Below are 27,251 nucleotides of genomic sequence, written 5' to 3'. Positions count from 1 at the left end.
TTTGCAGATAAATTGAGTGCTATCACCTTCTAAAAAACAGAGTCCCTAAGCCTTCAGATCTAACACAGACATTGTACAAGTCTTCAGGTGCTTTTCTTCTACAAAATAAAGCTCTTAACAGTAACTGCTTTACGATGCTTTTGTTGAGAAAACCATGTAGGACTTTCATCTCACCACAGATTAAAACTAAATTTCAGTTCCCTCCACAGGTATCATTAGATACTGCCAAATTCTTTTGGATTAGTAGGCAAATGACAAAGATTTAAAAAAACCTAAACCAAACTAAACTAAAAAAAAAAAAAACCCAAAACAAAAAACAAAACAAAACAAAAAAAAAAAACACCACCACCCAACAGTGAAATTATTTGGAATGTTGTTTCCACACCCTCTCCATGCCAGCTGACCAAGGGGAGGGCACCACAGGAGGAGTCCTGGGACCTGCAGGAAGCCCAGGGCAGCTGCCCCGGCCGTGCAGCACACAGGGCTGCCCACAGGCAGGACACGGCTCCAGCCCCAGCACCAGGGCGCTCTGAGCACGGCCGGGCAGCCCAGGGCTCCCCCAGAGAGGCAGGCACAGCCCCAAGAGCAGCCTGGGCAGCAGGGAACAGCTGCCCTGACAAGGACACTCACAGCAGCGCTGTGCGCCCTGCTCACAGCCCCTCACGCTGCAGGCAATGCCAGGCTGCACGCAGAACCCGAGCGGGCTGCCCTGCTAACAAAAGGAAAAACAACACAAAAGAGAAATCAGTTTGTTCTCATTTCCCTGCTCCGATCCCTCTAACCTTACGTTACGCTGCAGCCTTGTCAGTAACGCAGAATCCTGCAAAGGAAAGAGCCAGAGATGTGCAAAGGAAGCAGAACCCAGGGACATGCTCCTGTGTGCCAGCAGCGGGGCCAGCACAGGCTCCAAGCCCGCTCCAGAGCCACGGCTGGGCGAGAGGCTTGCATAGTTAGGAGGGACATGCAGGGGGACAGCAGGGCCATGCAGGCTGCCTCACACCGAGGACAATGCTGGGCATGCTCCAGTTGCAGCTTCAGAAAGCAAAACCCCTGCGGCGACAGCGATGAGGGCACTTGCAGTGGGAGAAGTGCAATTAAGCTGCTAGCTTTCTATCCTAAGCATCTTGTTTTTATTAATCCGTATTTGATAAGTGTGAAAGGGTTAACAATTTACACACCCAAAGTGAGACACAAGTTACAGAGAACTGCAGGCACCAAATTGTCTATCAAATGTGATTAATACAAATAAAAGGTGCCTCTTCAATACATGTCGTTGAAAATGTGCTTATAACTTGAATACTACTAAACACTGTCCAAAAGACACGGCCCAAAAAGGGTAAAAAAAAGTCTCTAGGTGACTCCTGTAGGAATTGAGCACTGGAATGAAGGCGCTGCTCTCCTGCGCCCAGGGGCCAATTCCAGGAGCAGGAGCGAGTGGCAGACTGGGGACGTGGGGTGAAATGCAGGTCCCACGCTGGCACAGGCAAACCAACCAAAGCCAGCTGGAAACACTCTGCCTGAACGCTGCTTTGCCTCGGAGCTCACCTGTCTGGGAGCAGGGGCACGCCTGGGCTCCCTTCCCAGGCACTGCCCAGCACTGCGAGCTGTACCTTGCTTCCAGGACCTTGGCAGGAAGGCCCCAGACCCCGCCACCCAGCCAGGCTGGGCAGGACAGAGCTGGCAGAGCTGTTCCCATCACACTCAGACGCCAGTGAGACTTCCAGGCCCTACATGCCACCACCCAGGGCAGGCAGAGGTCCCTGGGCAGCAGCAGCCTCTGGGAGACGGCAGTGCCCACCTCCCCCACAGCCACGAGTGCTTCTGATGGCCAACAGGAACTTTAAGACGTGACCATGTACATGCAGCTGCTCCAGAACAGCCTCAAGCCACTGCTGCTTGAAGGATCCATCTGCAAAGCCACGGTGGTGCTGGCATCTAGGACTTGGCAGGTCCCTCTCTCGAGTGTTCCCTGGTACCATGCCACATCCTGGCAGCTGGACAACACAACACCATGGACAGGAGCTCCTACACATGAAAGGGACAAGAGAGAAGTCTGCTTTAAAGCAAGGAGAGAGGACTGATGATTTTCCCCAAATCCCTTTAAGCGGGGCCTGTAATAACCTACATGCCGTTTCAGAAACATTTATCCTACTTCACTGATGGAGTCAGGACTGTAACAGCAACAAGGCTTTGATTAACACTCCCAGAGAACAGCGTTTCCCACACCCTTCGAGCCTGTCCTGTGCAGGGAAGCTCGCTGACTACTGAAGATGTGTGCAGGGACAGGCAGAGCTGTGCAGGGACAGCAGGGGCTGCTCCCAAGGGCCCTGGCACAGACACAGACACGAGCAGGATGCACTCCCACACTGTGCCCAGTGCATGTCTCGTGTCCCACAGGAGCCCTGGTGCACCCTGCCAAGCCAAACCCCTTTGCCTGAGGACACCCCAAGCCAAACCCCCTGAGCAGGAACCCAGCAGAGAGGAGCAGCCCCACCCGCCCAGGGACAAGGGCACTGCCAGGGCAGCCCTCCTGCCCGCTCACACTGCACAGCAAGGAGCTGTGCACAGAGCTGCCCTTCCAGAGGGACACAAACCCTGCTGGCTGCACTGAGAGAGCAGATAGGGCTGGAGCTGGCAGCAATTAGCATCAGGAATTATGGAGAATGTGCAGAAAGAGAGTGAGATCGGCTTCTCATGGGATTGCAGGGGTTCAATTACTTTTATCAGCTGCTGGAATACCAGGACCTCCATCTCCCTTCTACCCAAATGAGAGCTCCAAGGACCATTATCTTGCTACAGATAGAAACATTGAACTGGTGTTCAGCTAAAACATAGGTTTGGACGTGGCTCCAAATTCCCTTCAGTCAGGCATGCAGCACAGGAGCAAACCACCTCAAAACCCACACACCAGCTTCCAGTTTAAACTCCTCCAGTGAATGATAACATGAAAAAAATGTCACTTGATAAAAATAACCTTTCACAAATGTCCATGGCAAAATGCACAGAAAGTAGTTCTGTCTATTGAAAGATCCCAAACCGAGCCAGCGTAAGCCACCGGAATTACATTCTTGCTACAAGAGTTGTTACAAGAGAAGAGCCAAGACAGTGTAAGACCTTAATACAGATAAAACCTTAAACAAATACTTCAACATCAACATTTCAGGGAGTAATTTAAGTACTGCAATGTGAAGCAAGTCTTATCTGCTCTGCTGGATGTAACAGAAAATAATCCATGAATAATCCAAGTCATACATTTCAGAAGCAAGCAATGCAATCTTTGCTTCTCGTTGCTGCAATAAATGAGACTGAAACAACGCCTGGGCGAAGGAATGCACGGGGGGACAGTCATGTCTGGGTTGGAACAGGCAGGGCATTCCAGCTCAGGCTGTGGGCACTGCTGGAGCACGAGGAGGGGATGCAGCAGGACATCACCAGGACCCTGCAAGGGCTCCGTGGGCTCATCCCACACTGGCCCCAGCTCGAGGGCACTCCCGGCCCAGCCCCACACACACCAGGAGCTGCTGCCCCCAACCCCTCCCTCCCAAGCCTGCTGCAGGTGTGTGCTGAGCAGAAAACTGATCCCAGAGCAGCAAGGTGTCCTGGGGGCACGGCTGCCTGCAGGGCAAGCAGGACCTCAGCAAGGGAGGGGGCAGAGGCCAGTCTGTCATGCTGATGGGACAGAGCACACCGTCCCTGGCCCAAGCCCTGCCATTGGGCTGGACAGGCACAGACCTCACTCAGCAGAGAGCCCGCCCAGCACATTGCCCAGCTTGTCACAACCTACACAACAGGCTGCGGATAAAGGATATGCAGCACGTCAATAAAAACTGGTGGATTTAAAAAAAAAAAAGGATTACACCACATATATGTAAAAGGACCTAAGAAATCCACCTTAAGAGGAACCTTACAGAACTTGAGGAATCTCCCCTGTAAGAAGGGCATGTAAACAAAGACATCAGTAGATGTAGTGTTTTGACCCTGGTGGAGGCTGCCATCCAAACAAGAAGGGGAACCTTCCACTGAGGGACATGTGGCAGCCAGCCCCACAGGCAGGGGACAGGCAGGCCAGAGGGAAGAATGTACAGCACTCTGGGGAACAGGAAAACTGCCCCTCCAACCCACGCAGAGGGGCCTGTCAAAGCATGCTCAGAGAGGGCAGGATGACACTTGGTCTAAACATCACCCCTAGGGAAATGGAGGCTTAATTACACCACTAGGATAAGGGTCTGAGCACATCAGGAAATGCTTCCCAGGAGACTGAACAGGGCCATCCTGACAGCATCACGGCCATCCAGGTGCGTGGATGTAACTCTCCCATGGCACTGCTTCCACAGGACGAGCTGGCCAGCAGCTGCTGCCCAGGGATTTCTTCTGTTGTTTAGTAGAGCATTTCAGAAGAAAGTAGTGAAACAGGACAGGCTAGAGGTTGCCTTAGGTATGGACAAAGCAAAACTCTTCACAGACATAGCAACAAAAACCGCAGGTTACATTTCAAACTTCCTGCTGTTGGAATGCAAAAAGGAAATCTATTACACAGACGTGCACAGAGACACACAGGTACCTTTCTGTCCGTCACTAATGCTAGTCCCTCCTATACTGGCTGAGTATATACCTGAGAAACAACATTAGTGTTGAAATATTGCCCTTTAGAAAGCTTGGAAATGGAGGGGAGCAGGGACAGAGAGTTGAGAGCAGAAAGAAGCGACAGTCTCTCCAGTTTCCTTCGCATCCTCCACAGCTCAGAACAAGGCCATACACCAGTGTGGACACAGCCCACTCAGAACAAGACCAAAGGAATATCAGTTCACAGCTCTACAAAGCACACCAGTGTCAGTACAACTGCGGGCAGGTCCCAACCCTCAAATCTGAAGAAAGTTGTTGCACTTTCGACAGAGACTCCTGTACAAGTGCTATGGGACAGCTGCATTCACGTTCAACAACGACTCCAGCTAGGCTACTTGCACCAGTGCTGGCTGCCTGTGGCTATTTGGTTTGATGGCAGAATCAAAGGCGCTTTAACAACTTGCAGTTAACTTCTCCTCAAAAACATACATTAGGCACATGAACAAAAAACAAGAGCTCAGAATAAATTAGCTTCTCAGCAGAAGAAAAGACACCTGGATTGCAGCATTTCACTGAGGTTCCAGAGAAGGCCGTACAGACACCTGCATGCTGGAAGGTAACTTTTTCAGCGGCTTGTCAGCAGACTGCTTGCCACTGGAAGGAGGAGACTGGACTCCGGGATCTAGCTGGGAAGACTTGGACTTGCGACTGGATAGCAGAGAATGTTTGTTAGATGTGGCATCTTTTGAGACAAGTTTTTCTTTTGTAGTAATGTTGGCATTGGTTTGAGAGGCTGGTGGGACACCACCTTTATCCGGTTTGTCCTCCAGCACATTTTTACTGCCTGACTTGGAACCGACACTCCCTGTCTTTTTTGAAAGCATCGTTGTCTTCCCCAGGTCTGCCGACCTCCGTGTCTCCTTCTGCCTTAAGGCTGATTTAAAGAAAGACAAACCCTTCTCTTCGGACTTGCTGTCCCTCTTGAGGCCGGAGCGCGCCGCGGCGCTGGGGGAGCGCAGGCTGGCCATGGAGGAGCTGCGCACGTGCCTGCTGTCCGCCGCCCTGCTGTCGCTCCTGGAGTGGCTGATGCGCGGGGAGCTCGTCCTGGAGCCGCTGGTAACGCTCGTTTTGTCCGAGCCCAGGCTGACCTTGGAGCCCTCCCTGCTGAGGCTGCGCTCCGAAGTCCGGCTCTTCCCGGAGGAAGAGCCCTTAGTCAATGAGCCCGATGGGGTTTTCTTGGCAGCCGTGGAGGATGGAGAAGAACCTGACTTCTGCTTCTGTGGAGCTGAAGGGACAGACGCCTCCAGGGGCTTTGTGCCGTGGTCCTTCCTGGCCTGCGTGGGAGCGGGAGACCCGTGTCGCCCGCTGACCCTCGAGGAGTCGGCCTTACTTCGAGACCGGGAAGCTTTCTGAGAGCTCTTCAGTGGAGGAGAAGAGTGAGACACTTTGCTCTCTTGGGTAGCTAAGACTGTCCTTCCCTTCCTCAAACTTTTGTCTGGCTCAGAAGCTCCTTTGGAGCTGTGACCCTTCTTAGGGGCGTCATGTGCCTTCTCTGCAGCCAGCCCCGTCCCAGCTGGGGCTTTCACCTCCTTCACTGGGGAGCTGTCCACAGAATCGCTCTGGTCAACAAAGGCGATTTGATTGTTGTTATCAAAAGGGTCCAGAGCAGGGTGATTCCTGTCTGGCTGCACAGAGCTTTTCCCATAGCCATCTGAAAGGTCTGAGCTCGACGTCCTTACAACGGACTCTTCCCTGAACGCCCCTTCCATGACAGCCAAAGGGGCTCTGCGAGCTGTCCTGTGCTCTCGCCGACTGCTGTCACAGGGCTCCAAGTAGCTGCTAGAGAGATTCCTCAGGCTGCCAAAGCACGAGGTGGAAACTTTATCGTCAGCAGCTTCCCCAATCTTCTCCAGAGTGGAAGCAGAGGTATGTACTGGGGAATCTCCAGAGAAGCGCGATGGGGAGTTGGAGCGGAACTGCAGCTTTGCAGAGAGCGACCACGAGGGCCTGACACCGTTCTCACTCACTGCCAGCGGGCTGGTGACAGAGGATCTGGATGACAAGCTCTGACGCTGGACACTCCTTACAAATGGTCGAGTTGAAAATCCTCCTGCAGAGAAAGCACGTGACAGTCTCAGTGGGAAAGCCAAGGCTGCAGCTGGTTTACCCCACCCATCCACGTTTCCCCACGAGAGCCAAGCCGCCCACCCACACCTCACCACGTCTCTCTCCACGCAGGCTGCAGGCACAGCTCCTTGCAAAAAAGCTGAATGAGGAATCCAACAACTGTTATGTGCTAGGGGTCACCCAGGAGCAGCTTTCTGAAGCCTCTAACTGATAACCCAGATTCTTTTCTCATCCCTGAGCACCAGATCAAACACAAGGTTTGCACCCCTAAAGTCCTTGAAACTGGCAAGATCACCAGCTAGTATTATGATTCTGTATTAAAGAATATTTCCCAGAGCATTCTGTGAAAGGCAAAGTAGGATTCCTACCTCTAGATCAAGTGATGTAATTGTATTTAGAAACACAAAATATAAGTATTTTAGAAGTGTGACTTCCATGGTTGGACCTGACAGCTGTCACAGCACTGCTGCAGGGACATCTCCACAGCAGCTTCCAAATGTTCTGACTGACCCATGAAGTTCTGCATTTTCAGAAGCTACAAGACAATGTGTGGAGGAACCAGGCAAAGCCAGGAACTGAACAGTAACTTGCACATATGGGTAAGTTCTCATCTCCCTCTTTGGGACCATCCATAAGCACAGCAGCAGGTAATTAGTGCTTATGTTAAATCTGCCAGGACTGTGTCAGCCACCCTGCAAAGGTGATGCAGTGAGACCCAGAGAGAACACTAGCACGAGAAGCTCCTGACTGAAAGGTTTGATTGATGGCATTTGCTTTCTTTGAAAGGCTCCTTAAGGTTCCTGCCCGCTGTCCTCCAACTTTTCCTATGAGACAGAAGCCCACCCGTGCTCCCACCGAGCCAGCTCCTGCCTGTCTCAGCTGGACTAACCATCCCTCGCAACCACAGATGTCGCAGCTGTTTTAGCAAGGATCGTGCCACAGGAAGACAAGCAGCCCCCTGTGAGAGAGATACACACCATCATCTTCGCTGCGCTCCCCGGCGAGCTCCACGGACTCGGAGAGCGAGGCGAGCGAGGTGCGGCGCGAGGAGGCGGCCGAGGCCACGCTGGGCTGCTTGCTGCCCGGGAGCCGGCTGACCCAGTGCTCGCACAGCGACGAGCTGGTGGAGCCTGCGGGGCGCACACACACACACACACACACACACACACACACACACGTGTCAGCAGAGCGGGGCAGCCCCGGGTCAGGCACTGCTGCACTGCCCTGGCTCACACCTGAGCCCGGAGCTGGCCCTCATGGCCCCAGCACCCAGACACTGCCACAGGAATGGGGCTGTACTCTTGTGGAGCATTTATGGTCAGAACTGCACTTGTCCCAGCGTGCTGTGAATACCAGCACACAGGCACTGGGCATTTCAGCTTCCACCCCAAGGCCACAAAAATCCCTTTTTTCCAGGGGCCACAGCTCACCCTGGATTCCACCAACACATGCACTATGGGCACCTCCTTAGGACTGAGAGTGCTGCCACAGGGAAGGAGCAAGTCACGATTTGACGTCCTGCACAAGGGCAGCTCTGAGCAGTCACCCGTGGGGCACAGGGGCTCCCCCATCTCCCCGCCAAAACTGCCTTAGCAGAAGAGCTGGAAAGTTCCCATGGCCTCTGACAGCCAGCCACAGACTCAGACAAGCCTCGCTGAGTTCTGGGACACAAGAATGGGGGTTTAAGCAGAGCTGGGTGGAAAATTCCCCAGAAGGACAAAGCACCCGAGGAAGACAAGTCAGAGGCAGCCCTGGACAGGGCCAGCAGGGCCTACCTGCCACCGAGCTGTTGGCAGACCACGAGGGGATCGCTGTGCGCCGCTGGTAGAACAAGATGTAAGCGGTCTGCTTGCAGACTTCACTTTCAGAAAGCTGCTGAACTTCACTGTCATCAAAGCAGTACCACTGGCCATCCACAGAATTCTTGCAATAAGCTAAGGAACAATACATTACTGTAAGACTCTCTCACTCCTACCGCTCTCAGGTTTGCTGCATGACATTTAACGTAAGGTTATCTGCTATGATGGACTCAGACAATGCGAGGAACAGATGGATTCTTGCATCATCTTCCAGTCTGACTGGCAAGATGGAAGCCTCAGGCTGCCAGAACATTATAAACAGCTTACATTTCAGGACTTTCTTTGTCCACCATTACCACTCAGAACAGAACATCATTTGGGGTGGCTCCATTCCCTTCACCCTCCGTAAGTTGTGACACTGCTCCCATCAGTGACTCCCTTTCTGACTGCAAACAGAAATATAACCAGCATCTTTGTGAAAGGCTCCCCCACAGACAGCACAGCAGGACACTTGCCTGTATAATGTCCCCCTTGCATGGTGCCATGGTGGTTGCAGACAGCATACAAGTCATAGATGTAGTCCTCAGGATCCCTGCCGAGGCCATAGGGTTTCCTCCAAGGTGACCAGTGTGATGGCAGGCTCCAGCTGCTCTGGCTGCGTTTCACAACGTGAGGAGTCATGTCCAAGCCACTCAAGGGAAACTTCACCATGTTCTGAAGTTTCATCCTTCGGTCTCCTTCCTGTGCACAGAGAAGAGCACGAGCTGCAGAGGCCGAGGCCACCATGCCTGGGAAAGCCCAGGTGAGGAACACACAGGGCGGAACGGCTGCTTCTAAAGAGGGGAGTTCACTCACATCACTCAGCAGTCCCTCAGCAACACCACAGGCATCCTTACCTGTCTAAACCTTTTGAGATGTATGATGAGAACATCAGGTAAGGTCCAGAGGCTCAGTGTGATGCTACCCTGCTGCAGCTGCTTACAGTGTGGGCATCGCCATGCATCATCTGGGGCAAGCTACAAGGAACAGGCAGGAGTGGGTGTTGGTTTGCAAATCCAAGGCAGCTTGCACCACACCACTGCTCCCCTGCTGCCCCAAGCCCCGTGCAGACATTGACCCCTCTGCCTCATCTCCCTCCAGCACTTATCGAGCTCACTGGAAATGCAGGGTTCCCAATGATGCTTTTCAAAGTGACAGGCAGAAATATGTGTGTCTCATTCAGGAGGCACTTTCTGCTGCAAGGCAGAATTCAGCCAGTGCTGCTGTGCAGAGGACTTTTTGCACCTTATAAACACCAGTGCCTTAGAATTGGAGAAGGAAAAGGAAAAACCAAGGCAAAAGGCAGGCAGGTTTGGCAGCCTGAAAAGTATTGTCTCAAGAAAACCAGTAGTAGAGAAAAAGCAGGGATAAAAAAGCAGAAAAAAATCAGAGCAGAAAGAAGAAAGGTGTGCTTTGGATGCCCCTCTGACACCTCACTGCCCTCTGGGAACCCTCTCCTTCCTTTGTAGTCCCAACAGCCCAGAGTTACACACTGAAGACTCTCCCTGTCCCCCAAGCCTTCCTCCAAGCCCAGTGCTCAGAGAACTCAGCAGCCACAGAGATTTAACTCTTCCCCCACCTCTGAAAGAACCAACAAGAGAGAGAGGTTCCCAAACTATCACAGCTCAGTCCTGGGTCCAAAGACTATCTCCAGATGAGCCCTTTGTGCAGCAGATTAGAGACCACCAAAGGAACTCAGATGGCTCCCATGTGCAGGCAGGGCCAGGTCAGAGCCCTCTCCAGCCTGCCTGTGCACACCATCACTCCTGTCCCTCCAGGCTCACTCAACGGCAGAGCCAGAGCAGGGGAGCGGCCACCTCCCTGCAGAACTGAACCCATGAAGCCACACTGTCCTGACCCTTTATAATATTCACTGTATTTCACAGAGGAAATTGCCAAAGAGAGGACTAAGTCCTTGTATCAACATTTGGGAGGCAAAGAACGCAGCAGCAGGACCTCCCACAAGCTGCTCACTGCAAAGAAGCTCCGTTAGCAGCACAGATAACTAATCTGGTGTTACAAATCTATTCTGTCACAAGGAATCAGTGTTTGCACGACAGAGCTGCCTGGAGTGAGGGAGTTCCTGCAGCATGTGAACAAGCCAGAGCACACAGTCTGTATCTACCTGTTCCTCTTTGGTGTACAGTTGGAAACACTGAGATAAAGTGCAGATCTGAGGTTGATGATGAAGCTCTCTCTGCTGGCGGACGCTTTCAGAGTCTGGAATATATTCCTCTTCTGTATTCATAAACAAGCTGCATCAGGGAGACACCACATTTACCAGCACATCCCCCTGCTCCCCAGGCTGCCCCTGCAGAGAGGGGCTGGGCACAGGTGGAGTTTGAGAGGTCTCATGTTTGCTGAAGGATGCACAGTTCACACAAGCAAGGTGCAAACAGCAATTGTGGGCTGAACACAGTTTAAGGGTTTTTACTTCATACTTACTAATCTTTAGTTTCTTTGTCCCATTCTACCACTAATTTCACATGAGCAGTTCCCCCCTGTCCGCATGACTTCAATGCCCTGCAGGGAGGAGCAGAAATAAGTCAGACTACCTTTCAATTCAAAGTCTACATTATCTTCAACAGGCATGTAATTTCTCTCCACAAGCCCTTCACCCTTCCTTCACTCCCACAGCTGAGGTTTGCAAAGGAGTAAAAGGAATTCACGCAGCAAAACACTTGGCAAAGCTGGTAAATGCCTTCACCCAAGTATGCGAGTGCTGTAAGGCAACATACACCCGTTACAGATCAGGCATTTATCAACATTCCAAAGAACAACAGGCACAAGAAAAAAATTAAAAATAGTGAGAGTAATATTTTCATTCTGTTCTCCATTTCCAGGGAGGACAGACTCCAGATGGCATGACACACAACTGAGGTATTCTCACACAGCTTCCTGAGGATGCTCCCTCATTTCCCTGCTCCTCAGGCCCCTGCAGTGCGCTCCACACATCCCCACCAGGACTGCTCATTTCTGCAGGGCAAGCACCGAGCTCCCAGCTAGCGCAGCTCTCTGCACTGCTGGGAAGCACGCAGCACCGAGGGCCAGCTCACCTTTCCACTGTTGGGTGGCAGAGGGGTCGCTCCTCCTGAGGTAGCAAGTATGTTATGCCCACAACGCTGACCACTCGCAAGCTGAACGGGCAAACCTGCGATAAGAGAACAGAGACACCTCAGTGCCTCCAAGCCAGCCTGCCCCTGGCTGACAAAGACTTCACCCTAGAACACGTGTGACATGACAAAGCAAATGTACAAGGTCTCAAAGATGCCTGTGCCAATGAGCTGACAGAGGGCTGAGCAATGGAACCTGTGCATGCAACAGCTCCCATTTGTCTCACCTGCAAGCAGGCTGCAGGCCGCAGGAAATACTGCATCTTCTCCAGTATTTCCTTCTGCAGAATATCCCAAGCAATTGTTTTTTCCAAGTGCAACACAAAGGGCAAGCCAAACCTATGGGAAGAAGAAGTATTTGAGGAACAATTAAAAGGTTATTCTGTTCAGCAATCAGAACCCCAAACTACAGGGGAGAACTTCGTGTGAAGTTTTGTGAAGCTTCAGAGGCTGAGGCAGTTCTCAGCCTCCAGCTGATACAAATGCCTTTGCCATGGTTGTTTCTCACTTCTCTCCTTCCCCCCATTTTCACTCCAATTAAAAATTCCCACCCATAACAGGGTCTGGTCAAACATGCTGCTCTCAAACCAGACAAACGTGGTGTATCCTCTCAACTGGGCTGCATTTGTTTCTTTGCAGTAATGCAATACGTGAAGTTCACCAAAATTAGAAATACTTTGCTGCACCCATTAATGCTTTTTGATCAACAAGTTCTTTAGCACCTGATGCTGCTCCTTCACCTGAGCCTGTACTACAGGACAGTAAAATGCAGGTCAGTTTAGGAAGCAGCCAGAAGAGTAACTCCAGCCACGCTGCTGCCAGTCACCTTTTGCTCTGCTGTCCAGTGCACGCTCTGTTACACACCAGCAAGACAATCTTGTCATTTGCTGCTAGTTTAGGAGAGGACTGTTCCAGTTTTCCAGACTTCACCATTCCTTGAGAGTAAGCTATTGTTCGGGAGTGCTCAGTGCCACATTTCAAGTTATTCAGGTTATTGTTCACATGTATTCCTGAAAAATTAGGAGAAAGGAAACATTTCATTATGTCATTTGCCTTTAGTGCCCTAATGCCCCCCTCAAGACGCCCTCCTTGGGCTACAGAGGAGCAGGTCAGTGTGGAATCAGGAGCATTTCCATCACTTGGACAAAGGCTTCAAAGAGCAACTTCCTTTCACAGTGTTTATCTGCAAGTGCTCCCCATCTGATTTTTCACAGCAGGTTGTACAAGCACTCCAGCTTTTACTGCCCGCAAGAAACACTGAAGAGCCAAGAACCCAACTTGCTACTTCCAATAATAAAATTTGCCTTTGATTACACCCCACCTGCCCAGGATACCATGATTACCTTTCACTGAGGGGCCATGAAGAGGCCGAGGAGTTTGAGCTTGGAAAGAGAAAGTGTTTGTTCATTCCTGAGACTGTTTATTCATCACTAGCAATCTGATTTTAAATAACACAATTTCAGTGGCTTCATCTGGTCCCTAGCAGGCCTTTAAATTAAGCCTGACAAGAGCTTTCCCATTAAGCCAGCCTGGCCTGCAGCATCAGCCTCGAGAAGAGGCAGAAAGGAGTGTACAGCACTGCTTGATAACCTCCCAGCTGACAACACTATTAAATCTTCTGGAATGAGCCTGGACAAAGTCAGAGCTGAAATCAATACACCAGAACATCAACAGCTTGTGGGACTCATTCTTTTCCCACACAAACCTCTCTCACCAGTCACCCAAGGTGGGCATTAAGAGTTATTGACTCACCTCTCTGACTGAGGATGCCCTCAGGCCTGAAGATCTCCGGGGTCTCAAAGGCAAAAATGCAGTCGCTCTCGTGGATGGTGTCCAAGTCGTCGGTGTCGCAGAAGGAGCGATGGAACCCATCGTAGTACATCTCTGTCAGCACGATCTGCAGGCACCACGAGCAAACCAGAACCCATCAAAGCACCCACACCAGCTCAGTGCCCCATCTCTCAGCTGGGATTTTCCTGCTAAGGGATGGCACTCCTCAACACACCCTGTCATCAGCCAGGAGCAAGGAACAGGGAAAAGGACAGCCATAAACGAGAAGCTGCGGTAAAAGCAACATATGGAGAGGTTTTGAGGGAATTCAACAGCTTTCCTGAAGCTCTTCCTAGAGAAGAATTTGCTGTGGTTGCCTCCCTGCCAGCACGCACACCATGGGGTCAGGCAGGTCTGCACACTGCACTGAGGGCTATTCCAACATCACTAGGATCCAAACAGCAATGCACAGGGAAGAGCATGATCCAGATTTCCAGCACTACCTCGCTTCCCTGTTCAACCATGGGCAGGCAATTCCGACTCCTACACATCCAACGAGGGACAAAAGCCTCCCCTCTCCCTCCCAGCGCAGGGAGGGCACCCAGGTGAGCAGCCCAGCCCCTCACCTGCTCCGTGGGTATCTTGGTTTCCGAGGACACGGCCTCGCGCAGCCTGGCCACGGTTCCGGAGACGGGCACGGCCACGCCGATGCGCATGCAGTGCGAGCACTTGCCCTGGTACACCACGGTGACGTAGAGAGGCCTGTGGAGAGCACGGCAGCACTGCCAGGCCGGGCTCAGCACCCCTGGGCACTGCCCGAGCAGCCTCAGCCCAGCCTGGCACACCCAGGCTGCCCACCAGGAACAGGGCCCTCCTGACTGTCCGGATCCACCTCACTGCAGCTGCACTCAGCCGCAGCCTGACCAGGCTGTTTGATTACAGACTCCTTGCCTACTGTATGGCCTGGTGTTACCTGCTCCCACAAGCAGAACATCTCAAAAGGGCCCACAAAGTTAAAACCAAAACTGTCTAGGAGAAAGCCATCAGTTTTCCAGCAGGGATCCAGTAAGGAAGCTGGGGACAGTCAGTATAAGACAGCACCCTGAAGTACTTGGAGAGCTGCTGCTGGGAACAGGCTGCCTCAATCCTGCCTCCAACAGCAGCCAGCAGCACTCCTGGGGAGAGAAGAGGGAGGGGACACCTTCCCTGGACAGCCCACTCAGCCTCCACCCAGTGGTGAAGCAGGGATTTCCAGAGCAAATGTGACAGCAATGTTTCATCTGCCCTATCATTGCTCTGTTCCACTGCTTCTGGAACCTACACAAGTTTTCTGGATGCAAACACCAGGTGAAGGAGTTTGTTTATACCACAGGTACTTTTGCTGTGCATCCCTATCTTCACTTTGAATGTTTTATCTGGATTTTTTTTCCTCCCCTTCAGTTTTTTCTTTATTTGCATCAGCTGTCTTTCAAAAAAGCAAAACATTTTGCAGGAAAGATTTTAACTTCAATTTTTGAAATTGGAGTGACCAGTGAGGCTGCTCTTAAAAAACAGTGTTTCAACCTTTTCCCTTTTTTAATTTTAAAATGCTATAAATCAAGGGAACAGCAAAATATTTTGGTTATGTGAAGCAACGACTTTTTCTCCCAAAATTAATTCTATAGGAAGGATAGGCCTTTCAAGTAAAAGCCTCAATTTTCCATTTGACCTAAACAGCAAAACATTAATCTCCATACGGTCCTATCCATCTTTTTAATGACTTCTCAGAAATGCTGTTGGTGTTGTCCCCTGCAGCAGCGAGTGAAGGAGCAGGACACGCAGGGGACAGAGCCAGAGCTCGGGACAGCTCCGTACCGGGTGTGCGGCAGAGGGATCGGCAGCGAGATGCACAGGAAGGGGTCGAAGGTGTTGCTCTGCTTCTGGCAATGAGGGCACGTCAGGGAGGACCTGGGACAACATGGAAAACAGGGCAGTTACACCTCACTGGCAATGTATAAACCATCAAATCCCATATCCGCCACGGGAAACCTGGAAGGGTTTGTCTCTGGGAGAGCTGAAGTTACAGGACGGGGACGGAAACAGCCAGCACTGGGGTGCACACAGCCCTAACGCAGGGAAAACTCCAGATGAGAGTCCATTCTCATTCTCCAGAATTCCATTCTCATTCAGAATCAATCTGCACCTGACAAGGGCTTTGTGTCTTAGACCAGGCTTAAGGTTTTACCTTTCCAAAGAAAAAGTTGGCAAATACTGGGGAGGAAGCCCAGCAATTTAATTCTTACAGGAGTACAGGCACAAGTCATCAAGGAACACTGGTGATTCAGCTGTTCTCTTCCAATAGCTCTAAATTAGAAAGCTCTCTTCTCAGAAAGAAGGGAAACCCAAGGGAAAGCCGTGCAGGGACAGTGATAACTTCACTCAGAATTCCCAAGTGCCAGATGACAAGCACTCTGCACACACTGGGGGATCTCTAACTCCCAGGCACTTCTAGATCCTGCCATGGGCTCTTCCCTCTGACAGTCAGGGTGAGCCCCAGAGCACTAGGCTTTCCTGAGCCTTTGCCCATGAAGCACTGACTCACTCTCAGGATGCACAGGAACAGGTGTAGTGGTACAGATTTACTGCAGATTTACACAGAATATACCAGTTTTGAAGCAGTGAAGATCTCTCTTTCCTCTAGAGCAAGGTCTTAGTTCAGCAGGAATTCAGAAGCAGCTGTCAACAGAGTGACACCAGTCCCAACCGTACTGGGAGCCAGTGTCAGTTTAGAATCATACTGGGGTCACCCATACATTCAACAAATTTACAGAATACCATACCTGTACTGGGCTTGAAAGAGTTCCTGCACAAAAGTGCTACTGATGGGAAAGGCTGGGCCCTCAAGCAGCACATCATCCTCCAGCGGCGGCTAAAAGAGAGAACAAACCCTTGAGGCACACCCAGGGGTGGGGGGAGCACCAAGAGGGTGCCTCCAGAACCCCAGTCAAATTGCACTTTCCTTAGCCAAAATCACTGGGAAAATGCCACAAGCATTTTTAACTACCAAGCACACTCTGCTCCAAGGGGTGGGCATGCAGGAAGGTGAGGTGGGCAGGGCACCCCAGGAAGGGCATGGGGCTCACACCTGACAGGGTCTGGCAGCCCCCAGTAAACCCTCCTGGCTATTGCAGAGCCACTCAAACACAACTGCCCCAGGGAGCAGGGATCAGTGGAACAGCTGGTTACATTCCAGGGCAGAAACAAACTTTATTTTAACGCAAGCTTTTGTTCCATCTGAACTACTGAAGCTGAGAAGCCAACGGGGAGAACTACTTTACCAGGAAAGCCTGTGTGCGAGTTAGACTCCCGCAGTGTCCCCAGCAGCACCCCTCACCTTGAGTGGAGGCATGCCACCGGAATTCAGCACGTTGTTGAGATCCTCGTGGACTCTGTCGAGCAGCCAAAGCAGGAACTCCTGGGCATCGTGCTGGGCGTTGCCGCGGTACTGCATCGCGTTCTTGGACACGATGTTCTGTGGGGAGAAGAGACCCTGCAGCAGCAGCCAATGCAGGGCTGGGGCCCCTCCAGCACACCTACCCTGCCTCACATAGCCCCCGACACTGCTGCCCTTGTGAAACCTTCCGTTTGCTCCAGCTGAAGCAAAACAACGAGTTAGACTCCTAATGCCCACACACTCTGTCTTGCTGACTGCAGTTTTGGTGGGGTCACACTTTTCCCAAAATCTTGATGCAGGTGATCAATGCTAATCTAGGTCTACAGTTCCTGGACTCAGCCAGGATCAGAACATCTAAATCACAGGTGCTTCTACAATCATCATCATGCAGGTAGAGCAAAATTACATCCCATCAGCACCGTGTCAAGCACAGGAGTAGGACAGACCACCATGGAATTTTTTCCACTGGGTATCAAGACTCCACTATGCATAACTCACTCATCCTAAACACTATCTTGTACTGCCATCCCAGCCAGGGAGCTGCAGCTTTCCCTGGACACAAGGAACCATGGCACCCCAGAGCCAGTGCTCCCAATGCTGGAGCAGCACCTGTGCCACGCTGTGCTGCACATACGCCCTTGGCACACCTGTGTGAACAGAGAGAAACTGTTCACACAGGACTATGACTGACAGAGCAGGGTCCCCAGGAGGGACAGTGGCAGGGCAGAGGCCAGACAGCACCTGCAGGGCAGGAATGGGTGGGAAGGAGCCCAGGCCCAGCAGGCTGCACATGTGCCTCGTGCCAGAGCTCCTCCACTCCTCTAATCAGAGTTGGCACCAGATTTGAGAAATGAGGCTGGGCTGCTCGCTTTATCCCTCTGAAAATGGGGTCACCAGAGAGGGGGGTGGTGATGAAAGAGGCAGGAAAGGACTGATAAACATACACCCTCTATGCTCTATAATCTGTCCACTGTCTCAAGGCTGCAAAATAATGGGAAACAGAAATAATCTGCTCTCATTACATATGTGCAGACCTTCTGACAGCAGATTTACTGCCCATGCTGTGCAGGGACCAGCACTCTCCCACATAAAATATGTGCACACAGCTTGAACCATGGGAGTGGTCCCTAGCCAACACTCTGTGCCACACTGGTGTGACCCCAGCACCTCTGAAAACAGGACATGGAGGGATTCTCACAAGGACTTCAGGATCCAGGCCAGTACTTGTTATTGCCTCTTCCCCAGAGGCACACATCAGTGCAGTCCAGAGCCTCCCTGGCTTTTGCTGATGCGTGTCCCTGGTGATGCAGTGTGCCCAGAGAGCAGCCAGCCTGTACCAATGCCAAGCACAGGGAACAGGGATGCACAGCAGTGACGTGCCCTGCTCCGTATCTGTGCCACTGCTCGGCTCAGCAGCATCTCCATGATAATTGCTCTGCTTTCCTCAGCACTCTTGCAGCCTGAGTGGACTAAGGATAAAGAGCTGCCTGTGGAGACACATCGCAAGATGTTGGAAGTGATTCAGGAAGCACTACAAAATATCAGATGCAACTTCCTCATGAGAGGCTCTGCTAAACAAACAGCAGCGTGTTCCCAGCACCACTAACAGCTCCTGCCAGCGCTGCTACAAGTGGGTGTGTGACTGCTGCTCCAGGGAATGCTGTGTGTGCGCCCCCCTCCCAGCCCCTGTCAGGGGCTACAGGTGGGTCTGTGACTGCTGGAACCCCTGTGGCTGCTGCTCCAGGGAATGCTGTGTGTGTGCCCCCCTCCCAGCCCCTGTCAGGGGCTGTGGCAGCAAGCCCAGACACGCAGGGTGTGGGGGGAACAACGGACACACAGAACAGTCAGTGGTGAGGGACGTGATTAAATCTGAGAGACAGAGGTGCCGACTCAAATTGACAACTTTACAACTGAGACAAATACCAGGAACTCCCATAGGGCAGGCCCCCAGGCTGATGGGTCAGCACCAAACACAGCCCCACACACCTCCCTGCTCCCTGGTGGGCTGAGGGCAGCAGGCAGAACAGCATGGGGGTCCCCACAGCCCCCAGCAACAGACAGGGCTGTCCAGCATGGGGGTCCCCCCAGCCCTGTGCTGTGGATGGGGCACTGCAGCCCCTCAGCAGCCAGACTGGTCATTCCTGAACAGCTCCAGGAACGTTTGGCAGGCAAAGCAGACAAATGAGCAAGAGCCTCATCACTGAGCACTGGCCACCCAGCACCTCTCCATATTTACTTTCCAAGTCTGCCCTTCCAGCCCAGCAGAAGGTTTCTTGCTCTTGCCATAACCCGAAACTTTCACCCTTCTTTTGCTCATCACTTAAGACAACACCTAATTTTGCTGGTCCTGCAGCAACAGCAACTGTAACTGGATTCAGACACAGGGTTAGGATGCAAATGCTCTAAAAACACATGAAACCACCACATTTACCAACCCCCAGGAGCCATTAATCCTCTGCCCCTAATCTGGTTCTCCTGTAAGCAGAGCTGGCACATCTGACCAGCTTCTGTCCAGCATTGCAGGGTGTTAAGAATGACTCTGGAACAATTCTGGTGTGGCTGGTTCAGCTGTGAGGCACCAGGGGTGGGCATGGACGCTGACACTGCCTCCCAACACCTTCCACAATGCACAGCACCTCCAGCCCTATCCTCAGCTCAGCCCCTGTGGGCCTGGCAGGAGGTGGGTGCATCCTCCGTTCCACCAGATGTGCAGGCAGTGGGACACAGACACCCTGAGTGAAGTGGCTCCATCCAAAGAGATAAGGGGAAAAATCAAAATTTCCCATCAATCCCACTTATATCCCCTAATACAAGCACCCTACAACCTTTTCAGTCCCTGCCTGTCCATGAAGCAGATCTATAGCATAGACACATTATCATTTTTACCAGGCCACTGAAAGTTTAATAATAATTCATCTACCGCTCCAAATAGATGCAATAAATAGATCAAAACAGAGCTGAACTACTGGCCTCTTCTTTGCTGCTATTATTGTTCCAGATCACAAAGACAACGAGAGGAAAAATGCCAGCCTGCTACTTTCTAGTGTGGTCCTGCTAGGAAGCAACCGCGGAAGGATTTGCAGATACAAAGTCAGCTCAGCAGAGACCTGACCCAATGACACACATGAGCAGGAGAGAAAGGCCATTCTTTATCTTCTGTTCAACAGTAAGTTATGCTCAAGCACGTTATTTCTCTTCTTCAAGCCCACAACCACAGTTTTGTGTTTGAGCAAGTTCTACAGCAGACAACCAGTTACCCGAATTGCCCTCTCTGCTCACACACAGACACTCTTCCCCCTCTCTGGAGATGTTCTTTTCTGGGGACACCAGTTCCCAGGCAGCAGCGTGGCTCAGGCCCCAGGGCTCAGGAGGGGAGCTCCTCCATCCAGGGGCAGAGGAGATCCCTGTGGACTTGGCCTTAGCACAGGCATCAGACAGGGAAAAGGGAGCTCTGACGGCAGGATGTCTGTCCCAGCGGCCGGGGCAGGACAGAGCTCTCCTCCCTGGCCTCTGGGCAGCCAGAGGCACCAGGCTCTGCAGGCAGCAGCCCGTGTCCCCACACATCCTGCCCTGGGCAAGGCAGAGGGGAGTAAGCACAGCGCTCATGAGAGTAGCTCAGGAAGCAAAGCCATGAGGAGCACCACAGGGAGCAGCACCAGAGGGGTTCTCCACCACGTTCAACAAGCCCAGACAAGAAGCATCATCGCCCTGCCCCTGCCTAACGCCTCTCATGCCAGCAGCCACTCTCACCCTCCCAGGCTGAAGCCTGTTAATCCTCATTCAGCACCTTCCTTCAGCCACAGGGAGAGAGCGAAGCTTGCCCAGGTGATGCTGTGCAGTGTGCACAGACACAGAGGCAGGATGGGTGCTGCACTGCCCAGCTGGCACACTCCTCTCCAGGCCCTTCCCAGGAGGGCAGCTCCTGCTGCCAGGAGGCACTGCCAGGAGCCAGCGCTGGCTGCCAGGGGAATGCACCTCACAAAGAGCAGAAATCCCAAACTGCTCAGCAAGAACTTGTTCTCCTGCTACACTAGTAGAGCAACTGGTGGGATTGAAAAGAATAAGGGACTGAGGAGCAGGAGAATGCCACAAACGTGAAGCGGCCCAGTAAAGGACTATCGGTAAATGCTGGCACAGAGGGCAGACGGGAAGGCTGGGCTCAGAGCCCAAGGAGCTGCACACCTGCACCTCTCCTGCTCTCCCCAGGCTCTACTGCAGGTCCCAAGCTGGACACAGAAACTGAGATGGGGGGATCCCATCATTACCACTCTGAGAAGCCTCCCCTTGCACATTATAACAAACACTCACTTCAGTGACACAGCCATATGCAAACAAGTTCATTAGCAGTGCTGTGCTGAACCGGCAGGGAGAATGGGCTCACTCCAATGAAGTGTGGCCATGTGCAAAGCACAGGGCAGCGCAGATCCAATCAAGCTGCCTGGGAACATGCATCCCCCTGACGGCTTCCACGGGCTGCCAGGCACCACACAGCTCTCATACTTTCACCATGTGTCATTTTGCACAAGCAGCACGGAAATAAAAACCTGGAAGCTCAGAAGACAGAAAACACATGTTGGCAATGATGCACATTCTCCCTCCGGCCTCACAGAAGGTCCTGCCAACCCCCATGGGCGCCTGGCAGTGGGGCAGGAGTGCTGTTCCACACTGGGGTCCCTTCTCTTGCCTCAGCCAAGCCTCTGCTCTGGAAAGGAGCATCCACAGCACATTTCTGCTGCCCCTCTAGCAGAACCCCCTCAGCAAACCACATCCAACCTCTGGACTCTGCTGCTCAGCCTCGGCTCCTTGTGCTGCACTCACTCCGATCAAAGTTTGAAGCACAACACAGAAATCCCCAGAAAGCATTTGGATTTCACAGGTAAGTCAGACAGCTGCCTCAAGGCAACCAGAACTGCTGCAGGAAACCCTTCCCAAGGGGTTTATGCGTGTAGAAAGAGTAAAGCAATTGTAAGGAAAAATAGGCAAGAAAATAAGCAAAACAAAACAAACCATACATGCAATAATGGACTTACATCTTATTGATAATGAACATTAAAAAAAAAAGGTGTAAAGTGGCAGGACTGCCAGACCTTTGTGATCCCAGTGAACCACATTCCTGTGATGTCAAGAACCATCAGAAAAATGATGTAGAAAATTTGTAACTTGCTTTTTGTTTCAAGGAAAGTGTTTCAACTCCAACTGCCAGAGCAGCCCTAGGACAAATCTCCTCAGTTTGATGCCACCACTGGAAGCACGTGGACTGAACTGCAACAAGCACTTCAACATCCCACATTACCTAACCCACTCAAAGCCTCTTTAGAGCAACACAGAAACTGAAGCACCAGGAACCAACAGCCACGCTACCAGAAGGGAAGGGTGAAGGGTCTCACATTTATTCTTTCAAGTCCCTTTCTTCCATCCCTCTGTGCAGAGGGAGGACAGTTTTCTCTCTGCAGAAATATCTTAGGAATAAGCAGTTGACCCTACCCAGAATAAAATAACTGATCCTGTGCTGGGCAGAGAGCAAGACAATTACATACAATCCTGGAGATCACATCTGACACATCACTGGCCCCATTAGCAAGGCACAAGGGCTCTGGGGAGCAGAAGGGCCTGGGGCTGACAGCTCCGTGAGCAGGACCAAAGGCTCCTGACAGCCACACTGCCCCAGCAGCCCCAGTGAGAGCAGCTCTCACTGCACCCTCAGCAGGAGGCAAATATCTGACCATGTCAACACTTGCAGGAGCTCCTTCATAACTCACGAGTTAGTGATTAACTCCCAAACAAGTGCCCAACAGATTGCTTGTCCCAAAGTGAGATATTTGCACCAAATGCATTCCCAAAACACCTTGAAATGAGTTTCAAACAGCTACCTGGAAATCCCACACCAAACATAAGTTTAAAAATAAATAAATAAAAAAGGAAGCAGCACTTTTAACCTGGCACAATAATACCTGCTCTACCAAGAGGGATTAATTCTGGGTTCAGATCCAATTCTGACAATCCAACCCAGCTGAGTTATGGCGACTGTGCTGTATTTGCTGAACATGCTGCAGGTCACAGCCAAGGCCATCTTCTTGTAGGATGAGAAATGCAATCCCAGCTCTGGCGTGCAAAGGGTCTCGTTAAACACGGGCATGCTTCAGTGGCCAACCGCCCCGGAGCCTCAGAGAAAGTCTCAAAACAGTAAGAGCCTCATCATTCACAGAAGGCCCACACTCCACAGAAGGCAGAGGATTTGCATAAGAACATAATTTTCCAAGCCCAATTAGTTTAAATCACAATCCTTCTCACTGCCGACCCCCACCATCCCCTCGGAGGGCTGCCGCACAAAGGGCACTCTGTGCTCCCGGTCTGACACTCCGGCAGCTCTGCGGGCAGCACGGGACAGCTCCCTGCAAAAAACAACCCCAAAACCCTGCTCACACAATAGATGTTTGTCACCATTGTCACCCCATCACAAAGGGGAAAGAGGAAGCACAGGCTGCAATATCAGCCCCTGTTATGACAGCAGCAGCTTTGTTTGGGCAGGAAAACAAAACCCACGGAGCAATCGGAAGAGAAGGCTTGTTAAAGAAACAGCAAAGGAGCCCAGCACCGGTGGGAAAGCCACCCTCAGCAGAGACACCCAGCACCTGCCACGGTGCTCTGCCACGGTGCTCCTGCTCTGTTCCCAACCAGGCACCAAACCCTTCTGCTTCACCCCTCAGTCCGGTCCCTGGGGACCTTTTCCTACCACCTCAGCCTTCTACACCCGCCGCTTCCCCCTGCTCTGTCAGCATCCCCGACCTCCCCTCTCTGTGCACAAGCTCTCTGCCAGGCTCTCCCCTCAACCTGCAACTACAGATGAACCATTTATCACAAACCAGTTGTTCAAACTGCATTTTGCTTAGCTTCAGCAGCTGCACCATTCAGAGACCCATGACATGGGTTATTTCCTGAAGACCAACTTAAAAAGAGAGAAAACACTACCAAGGAAAACCAGCTGAGGGTAAAAAGTATGCTAGAAACCAGCCCTTCAAAGGCCCCTGTCCACAAGGACTCCAAGACATGCTTCCTTGAAAATAATTTCCTCTCTTCCAAGATAGAAGCCTACAGATATAAGAATGAGCAAAAAAATAAGTATCATCCTCTGTCCTAAAATACATTTAGTAGCTGCAGAGAAGTACTTAGGAATTAGCAAGTGCTTTTGTCCTGTTACATTTGGTGCCAAAAGAGGAAAAATAGCAAACAAAACAACACATGGATTTGAAAGCATGCTGAATAAAGAGCCTTTTGCCTATCAAATCAATATTACTGTCAGTGGCTATTACTCTTGGAGGGAAAGCCCAAAGTTACTCTGTGAAAATACTTTACACCCTTAAAAACAATTACATCAAGGCAGGAATGTTCCACCCTCTAAGGAGAACAAGCTGGGGGGATGTTTTCCTTGTTTTGGGGAGAAGCAGCAGTTTCCAGAATGAAAATACTGATCTTCACCTTTCTCCAATCTGAGCGCATCGTTTACATTTGTAAATGATCTGTGCAAATCTGCTGTTGAGAAAAAGTTTAATAGTAGGTTCAGCAACTTAACTGTCTTTAGAAACATTAATTTCATATTAGAAGTAATTGACCTCAGTAAGGGAACAGCACTTGACACAATGACACAGTCCTGCAGCAGGACCCAGGCTGCTGGCACCGTGCAGTGCTGAACTGGATCGACTGGGACCAGATTCCTCCAGCAAGAGGCTTTTCAGCACCTCCAGGGACCTGGCAGGTAGGGGATGGATGGGCTCCAGCTCCATCCCTAGCAGAACAGCGCTGCCTTACCGTCAGCAGCGCCTGCAAACAGCAAAGCTCTGCTCTCAGCACCCGCGGAACATGGCCTTAATTTAATCCCTGGCCATGATGCTCTTCCTCCTGCTGCCACTCGTGTCCCTGCTCCCACAGCCTGGCCTAGAAAGAGAGCTGCTCCCCCTTCTATCAGCTCCACTGCCAGAAGACAATCCTGCTTTCACCGTTTTTCCTGCTATTACTCAGGAGAAATCCACAATTTGTTCTCCTGCCACACCACCTCAGGAGCAGTGACAGGTCAAGGTGAGTGCCCCGCGGTGCTGCCAAGACTGGACTCAAGAGAGTGATCAGCTTTCCAAGTGCTCTCCCATAAAAACCTCTCCTGAAAAGACCAGAGCCACACGTGGTCCTTGTGGCAGGCATCCTGAGAGAAGGCAAACAGCCAGGGTCTCCAGGGTTATTCCCTGCAGGACAGGTGGGTGCAGCTGCCTCAAGAGCCACAGGAGAAGCAAAGACAAGAGAGGGAAGAGGTGCTGGCCATGCAAATGACTGAGGGTGCCAAAGGCCACTGCCACCTCAGAGAACCCTCTAGGACATCCCACCACCCAGCAGCACCAAGGGAGAGCTGACTTTGGGACGCAGTCTCTACCTGCTGTGCACCCCGGCTGAACTGCACACAGAGGGCCCAAGACTGTGTCAATGTTCTCACTGCTTCCATGCATTTGAACATCTCCTCTGCAAGTCACCCTGCAAGAAAAATGCCCCTACAAGTGGTAGAGACATTCCCCTGAGTGTCTCTAAGTTCATGGTGTGGAGGCTACCACCCACCCTCTGATTCTCTAACACAGCCAGAGTCTTCTGTGCCAGGAATAATACCTCTCCCTGTTCCAGGAGGCAAAGCAGGCCTAGGGCAGTTTTAAAACAATTCTGCCCGATTTCATCCAAAGCCACGGCAGGGAGTTTTTACACCACAGCACAAGAACCAAGCCCTGTGCTCCAACAGCTCCTTGGGCAGGCGCGAGGCCCGGGCAGGGCAGGGGCTGTTGGATGGAACCAACACTGCGGGGCCAACCACCAGCGAGTCCGAGCAAGAGAGGACAAGCAGCTACTCCTGAAACACACTCCCCAAATCAGCCGAGACTCACGAGTTCTTGGTTAGCAGACTTCAAGGCACACCTCTCAACAGCCTCCTTCCTTGCATACTCACAACTCACAAACAACAGTTAGTTGCAACTTCCCTAATGGTAGCACAGTAGAGGAATGAAACAGTAAAATGGTTATTTTCACCGATAAAAACCATCCAGAGCCATCAGCCAGCATCAAGCACCATGAGCAAAGAGCACGGCGGCAGCACCGGTCCCATCCCCAGGGCGCTGCCGTGGGTGCCCAGCGCTGTCACCTGGGCAGGGTGTGCTGCCCGGGGAGGATGCTGGCAGCAGGAGCAGCACTCCAGGGCCATTGGCACGCAGCTGGCAGGGCCAGAGGGCTCTTCCCACGGCGCGGCCGCTCGGCCCGGCAGGATACCCTCCGCAGCTGGTGACCGGGGCAGCCCGCGGTGCCGGTGCGACGGTGACCCGTCGCGTCGCGTTTGGACCTGCTGTGAGCCACGGCCGCACCGGCTGAGCCCCGAGCCCCGCCGCCTCCGCACCGCGGGCACCGGCCCTCCGGGGCTGCTCCCGGCGGCCTGGCCTGGCGCTCGCTCCTCCCGCCTCGACGGGACGAGGCCCCGGCTCACCTTGAAGTCGCGGCTGTGCTGCGGGGTGTACTCGAGCGTCCAGAGCGCCCGCACCAGCTGCGCCAGCTGCTCCGTGACCTCTCCGGGCGCGGGCGGCGGCCCGTCGGCGGGGGGCGGCCCGCCGCGGAACTGCTCCAGCGCCAGGAACTCGGCGAAGAGCTCGGTGTTGCTGAGGCACTGCAGGATGGCGTTCATGAAGCAGGTGTTGCCGTGGTTGCGCAGCCCCGCCACGCCGGGCACGGCCTCGGAGCCGCCGGCGGGGCGCGGCGGGGGCTCGGGGCTGCGCGGCGGGCCCGGCGGGAAGCAGCTGCCCAGGCCGCCCGTCGCCTGCGGCGGGGGCAGGCGCGGGGCGAGCGCGCCGCGGGTCTCGGGCTCGCTGCTGTAGTGCGAGAGCGTGGAGAGGGTCTTCAGCACGCGGCTCATGAACCCGCCGAGCGACCGCCCGGACGGCGCTGAGGCCGGGGCGGCGGTCGGGGCCGAGCCCGCGCCGCCGCCCGCCGCCCTCCCGCGGAAAAGCCGCTTGCTGAAGGAGCGCTTCTCCTTGGCGCTGCCGGCCGGCCCGGGGCCGCTCACCCGCGACATGGCGGCGCGGCGCAGCGCGCATCCCCGCCCGGCGCTCGGCCCGCTCAGCCCGCCCGGCGCTCGGCCCGGAGCTCAGCCCGGCGGCCGCCGCATCCCGCCGGGCCGGGTCGGGCCGCGGCTCCGCCGCTTCACGGCGCCGCCATGCAGCGGGCGGGGCGGGGCGCGCCGCCACGTGACCGCGCCGCCACCTTGGCGACGGGCAGACGCTGCCGCAGCGCCGCCATCTTCGGTGCTGGCGCGGGGCGGGGCCGGGAGGGCGGGGCCGGGCCCCACCCCCGCGGCCGCGCCCCCGGTCCCGGCGCTGGTCCCGCCCCCGGCCC

At 53.0% G+C, this 27,251-nt stretch overlaps 1 protein-coding gene across 2 annotated transcripts; it reads right to left on the bottom strand.

The window, feature by feature from the left end:
• Nucleotides 1-601: 601 nt before the first annotated feature.
• USP31 (ubiquitin specific peptidase 31) lies at nucleotides 602-26,931 on the bottom strand. 2 transcript variants are annotated; one of them, XM_054271260.1, is made up of 17 exons: nucleotides 26,350-26,931; nucleotides 16,785-16,922; nucleotides 16,231-16,319; nucleotides 15,266-15,358; nucleotides 14,038-14,173; nucleotides 13,394-13,538; nucleotides 12,468-12,651; nucleotides 11,869-11,980; nucleotides 11,585-11,679; nucleotides 10,974-11,051; nucleotides 10,654-10,783; nucleotides 9,386-9,505; nucleotides 9,005-9,230; nucleotides 8,466-8,624; nucleotides 7,668-7,820; nucleotides 2,543-6,673; nucleotides 602-2,025 (listed from the first exon to the last, which is right to left on the bottom strand). In XM_054271260.1, the coding sequence occupies exons 1-16, from the start codon at nucleotides 26,929-26,931 to the stop codon at nucleotides 5,133-5,135; spliced, it is 3,981 nt and encodes a 1,326-aa protein (XP_054127235.1). In that variant the 3' UTR covers nucleotides 602-2,025; nucleotides 2,543-5,132. The 2 variants fall into 2 exon arrangements, with proteins under 2 accessions (XP_054127235.1, XP_054127236.1); XM_054271261.1 differs by having other exon boundaries at nucleotides 4,613-6,673.
• Nucleotides 26,932-27,251: the final 320 nt, after the last annotated feature.

Source organism: Melozone crissalis, unplaced genomic scaffold (genome assembly GCF_028551555.1).
Source record: "Melozone crissalis strain CALT ecotype California unplaced genomic scaffold, PUWL_Pcris_2 ptg000012l_1, whole genome shotgun sequence".
Taxonomy (NCBI): domain Eukaryota; kingdom Metazoa; phylum Chordata; class Aves; order Passeriformes; family Passerellidae; genus Melozone; species Melozone crissalis.
Note: the sequence above shows the minus strand (reverse complement) of the source record. Positions and strands in the feature narration are given on the sequence as shown.